At 39.9% G+C, this 5511-nt stretch overlaps 1 protein-coding gene across 1 annotated transcript; it reads left to right on the forward strand.

The window, feature by feature from the left end:
- The first annotated feature begins 2309 nt into the window (after window positions 1–2309).
- Window positions 2310–4110, forward strand: mrps16 (mitochondrial ribosomal protein S16). Its single transcript, XM_035777652.2, has 3 exons — window positions 2310–2478; window positions 3270–3536; window positions 3740–4110. The coding sequence occupies exons 1-3, from the start codon at window positions 2466–2468 to the stop codon at window positions 3859–3861; spliced, it is 402 nt and encodes a 133-aa protein (XP_035633545.1). The 5' UTR covers window positions 2310–2465; the 3' UTR covers window positions 3862–4110.
- Window positions 4111–5511: the final 1401 nt, after the last annotated feature.

Below are 5511 nucleotides of genomic sequence, written 5' to 3' on the forward strand. Positions count from 1 at the left end.
CTATGTCTTTTGGACATACAAGTAACTGCCAAAATGAAGGAAACAGTAAATTATGCTTCGCGTGATGTATACAAATGCCCAGTTGCCCATTATTTTGACTACCATGGGTAGAAGAAATCTCAGTTACTTGGAAAGAGGGGTCTCAAAGGATTATAGGGGGTTTAAAGGGGGTTTATGTGGTAGGTGATGTCTGTAGCAAATTGAGTTACAAAACAATGATGTATCTGCTAAAATCAACTATAATTCTGAGAACAAAGATGTCTAGTTTTTGGTAAAGTGTCTTATTTCAAATACATTTATACATTTTCACCCCAAATTTGTACTGAAATGCATCCGGATTAAATTCTTGTGTAACTAGTGGCCTCCTGAGTGGCACAGTGGTCTAAGGCAATGCATCACAGTGCTGGAGGTGTCACTACAGCCCTGGGTTCAATCCCAGGCTGAGGCAGTGCACAATTGTCCCAGGGGAGGGTTTGGCCAGCTGAGATTTCCTTGTCCCATTGCACTCTAATGACTCCTTGTGGTGGGCCAGGCACCTGCAAACTGACCTCAGTTGCTAGCTGGACGGTGTTGCTGAAACATGTCAGTGCCACATTTTAATTTGTGACAAAATCGAAATAGGCTTTTAGAAGTGCCGTCTATTTTTTACTGATCCTTAAATCCTTTGGTGTGCTTATGAATGTACCCTTTTTCCACTCCTATCGATACAATTATTTTAGTATGTCATACAATAGTGTTACTGTGCACATGGCCACCGTAAGATGTTTTAGGGTGTGGGTGCTGAGGAGTACTTTCTCCACTCATTCAGGGGTAATAAAGGCCTTGTGCACTAATCTTATCAGGGGGTGCTGCAAAACCCCTACACCCTGCTGCTATTTAAGTTTAAAAAGGATTTCTGTCCTTACTAAATGTATAATGTGATATATTTTAACATTACACATTTTTAACACACAAAAAAAACATTTAATGAATAAAATATTTTATCAGTCATCCTTCTCAAATGAAGGGGTTGATGATGCAATCTTTGCAAGAGGGATGGAATCTGATTTCCTTGGTCCTCAACTCGTGGCTCAGTTATTTAATTTAGGGTAAGTGGAGTTAGCCTGCCTCAGAGCAGGTTAGGATTAGTTGCTATATAAAGGAGTCGTTGCTATATAAATTTACCTGGCAAAAAGGTGAGCCACTTTCGTATGACTGGTTATCCTGAGTTGAACTCAGAGTTGACCAAAGTTGCCTTTCTGACTCCTCAAACCTGCTTAGTAGGAGACCCCTCAGATCTCAACCCGATTGAACACTGATGGTAGATTCTGGAGCGGCGCCCAAGACAGAGTTTTCCACCAGCATCAACAAAACACCAAATTATGGAATTTCTCGTGGTTGAACGGTGTCACATCCGTCCAAGAGCTCCAGACACTTGCAGAATCTATGCCAAGGGGCATTGAAGCTGTTCTGGCGGTTCATAGTTGCCCAGCGCCCTATTAAGACTGTTGGTGTTTCCTTTACTCTGGCAGTTACCTGTATGTAGTATCTGTTATCAAATATAACTGTGTTCATTCCGAGACAAAGGGCTATCTGAGTCTGACCCCTCAGAGAAAACCATGTGTTTGTCACACACACAGGAACAGCATCTCTCCACAACAGGAGTGTGAAATCACCATGTTCCAACAGCGACGGAGTGGGGCTCCCAAAGGGAACAAATATCTGTGCACCCGGTGTACATCATGCAAAGCACTGAACCCTCTATTCATGGGTCACTCTCAGGAAATCAATGTTTCTATCCGGCTGTTGCAGTTGCTGGAACGAGAGTATAACTTGTGTAATCATCTAAAGACATCTAGAATGAGGAGAGAACTGCATTGGTCTGACTTTTAAATGAAAATCATATCAGAGGCATTAACCACCTTTTGGACATCTTTTATAACTGCAATCCATCACAAATAATTACACAATTTTCCTTTACTCAAATAAATACAGTATACTTTTAGAGTCTCTGTTTCATTTTACCAGACCTGATAGCCTACTACAATTCAACAAATGTATGTATTTTCAATCGTTAATGCCTGAAAAATAACTGAACATTACATTAGATAGGCAATATAAATATTTAAATCAATATTTATTGATTTTGATACACATCCTGGGCCATGATGTTTCTATAAAAAAAATACATTAGACGTGTGTGACTGTATCTTAAATCCATTAAAACTATCATAAGCGTAAACTGTACAACTTTACATGCACAAATATCCTTGTTCTCGTGTTTATAACGCCCTTCAAGAGCTCGGACAGTGCAGCGTAGTCCACTTGCGCCATCTGGTGGACAGTAACAAAAATGAGAGGAAACGCTTCAAGGAACATCACTTCCTGTTTAAAAATGGCTGTGCAAGTACGGCTTTACGTAATATAGAGGACGTTATTGAGCTTTTACATATTCGTTTGACCTCTTTTGCAGCGTATACATAAACATGGTCCGTCTATGTAAGTATGGTCCGCTTGCTATTTAGCTAACACTGTCAACATGGGCTAGCTAATAAGCAGGAGTGGTAGTAGTAAGCCTATACGTTAGCACGATGTTGCTGTAACGTTACTGTGTAGTTAGCTAGGCTAGCCTCAGTGATTGGTATAGCTAACATGATGATATTTCTAATAAGTAGCCTTATGTCCCTTTCGTGGAATTTAAAACAGATACGTAGCTACATCATAGCTAGGTATTGAGTTACGTTACGTTATGGGATGGTATGCAAGTCTTTAGGTAGGTAGCTATCGGTCCAGGGATAGGGTTATAGCTAGCTAATTAGTATTCTCTTGGTTACTTTGATTAAAAATAAATAAATGACGCGCTAATGATTTATTGTAGTGAAATACTGTCGATGATTTTCACATTATGTTTAAACCGAGTTCCATCATGTTTCACCGTGGATGTTGTGAAGGTTTCGAGTATATTGCAGATACTGATGTGTTGTGCGGCCTGACGTTTGCCATAAACATTTCATGAATCCCTAATTAACCCGCCTAAGCACCTGGTAACGTTCAAACTATTTACATGACAAACTGACTGAATTGACCAAAGACGGACCCTTGTGATGAAAACGACTTACCAACCAAACGGCTAATGACATACTTTTTCACACTGATTTCTTTTTAGAGAACATCCCAGTTCAAATACTGTTCTAATTTTTTTTTTTAAATCTGGCAATTTAATTGCATATGCATTGTACCTTTAAAAAAAAAATCAAACAATACATTCAGATTTTGTTGTGTTCTTACAGCATCCTTCCTACTGAAGACATACCATGGAGGACACATTGTCATTAGATTGGCAATGGCTGGTCACCAACAGTCTAACAGACCTTTCTACCGCATTGTGGCAGCTTACAACAAGCGAGCACGAGACAGTAAATACATAGAACAGCTAGGATCTTATGACCCCCTGCCAAACATCTACAATGAGAAACTGGTCAGTTTCAACTCCGACCGGATCAAGCACTGGATGGGCTGTGGTGCACATCCAACGAAGCCTGTGGCCAAACTTTTAGGTGTGTTCTGTCTACACTCACCCTGAAAACACACACTTTCCAGGTTTATTGAAACAACCAATGTAAGGCCTACATCATGCAAAATACACTAAATCACAGGTTCATAAACTAACTTTTAACTGTACCTCCACTAAAGTCTCAATGCTACCTTGGAATCTATGTGGTCTAAGTTATTGTCATCCCTCCCATCTCTGTTCCTGTAGGACTTGCTGGGTTCTTCCCCCTGCATCCCATGACGGTAACAGAGGCAGAGCGTCGCAGGGCCCTGGCAGAACAAGCAGAAGGAGCAGCTCCGGAGGAGGGAGTTAAGCAGCAGGAACTATGAGAGCTGCAGTGTTGGAACGTGTGGGACTGTCAAGCGTAGCAGGATGTGGGCAATGTGCATGAAGGACAGCCATATATGCCATCCCCCCTCCCAAAAGGCTGACTGTTTCCACTGAAAGCCTTTGTTCTATGTGTAACTATGGATATTCAGAAGCAGTGCTTTTCCTTTTTTATGGAACCAGTGTATTCACATCTTTATAGCAATACATTTGTTTAATAAACACTTTCTTGTGGTTCACGTTATAAATTACCATACTTTCAGTCTTTCCAAATCATACCTTTTTTGGAGTAACATTTGCTAAATGCCACTTTGCTCAATGAATGCTTTGAATACTGTTTTTAGAAAGTAGGGGATTTTGCAATAGCTCAGTCGCTTATCAATTAATGGTCAAAGCAAGTATTTTTTGTTTGTTTATGGTTTGGCTGTGTTTACAGATATTCCACAACTGACATGTTTCCAAGGTAAAACAAATATGAATGTAGCTAGTTGTGTAATGTTAAAAGGCCCCTGTGGTAAATCATTAAACTGTTTGATGCAATATTTAAGTTCCTCTAACACAGGAGAGTAATACAATAGGTGGGTGGGTATGTTGACAGGATAGGCAATGATTTAACTTCCTCTCTTTTGTTCAATGTCACATTTATTGCCTACCATCCCTAGGACTTTCTTAGTTTCACCATCTTAATGGACAGTTCATGGTGACACTTCAAATACTTTAACACAAGTATTTTAATGCATTACATTCTCAATTGGCGAGAGACTGCTGTTCCAACAAGGAAACTAAAGCATTTGAATCAAGTTTCAAGTGCTTATTGTCACATGTACAGTGAAAAGCCTTTCTTGCTGGCTCTTTCCCAACAATGCAGTAATCAATATCAGTAGTACAATAAAAGAAAGTCAAGTAGAACAAAAACACATGACAAACAGAACACACACACACACACACACACACAAGCTATATACAGGGTCAGTTACAATACCATAATTACAATGTGCAGGGAGTGGTAAGGTTAGCTATGTATAGAGGTAAGGGGACTAGGCATCAGGATATATGGTAAACAGTAGCAGCAGAAATTTTGCTACGTTACAGCCTTATTCTAAAATGGATGAAATAAAACATTTACCTCATCCATCTACACACAACACCCATAATGACAAAGCCAAAACAAGTTTTTAGAAATGTTTGTAAAATTATTTAAATACAGAAATACCTTATTTACATAAGTATTCAGACCCTTTGCTTTGAGACTCGCAATTGAGCTCAGGTGCATCCGGTTTCCATTGATCATCCTTGAGATGTTTCCACAACTTGATTGGAGTCCACTTGTGGTCAATTTAATTGATTGGACATGATTTGAAAAGGAACACACCTGTCTATATAAGGTCCCACAGTTGACAATGCATGTCAGATCAAAAACCAAGCCATGAGGATGAAGGGATTATCTGTAGAGCTCTGAGACAGGATTGTGTCGAGGCACAGATCTGGGTAAGGGTACCAAACAATTTTTGCAGCATTGAAGGTCCCCAAGAACACAGTAGCCATCATTCTTAAATGTAAGAAGTTTAGAACCACCAAGACTCTTCCTAGAGCTGGCCTCTCAGCCAAATTGAGTAATCGAGGTAGAAAGTCCTTGGTCAGGGAGGTGACCA

The sequence above is a fragment of the Oncorhynchus keta genome, chromosome 10 (genome assembly GCF_023373465.1).
Source record: "Oncorhynchus keta strain PuntledgeMale-10-30-2019 chromosome 10, Oket_V2, whole genome shotgun sequence".
Lineage (NCBI taxonomy): Eukaryota > Metazoa > Chordata > Actinopteri > Salmoniformes > Salmonidae > Oncorhynchus > Oncorhynchus keta.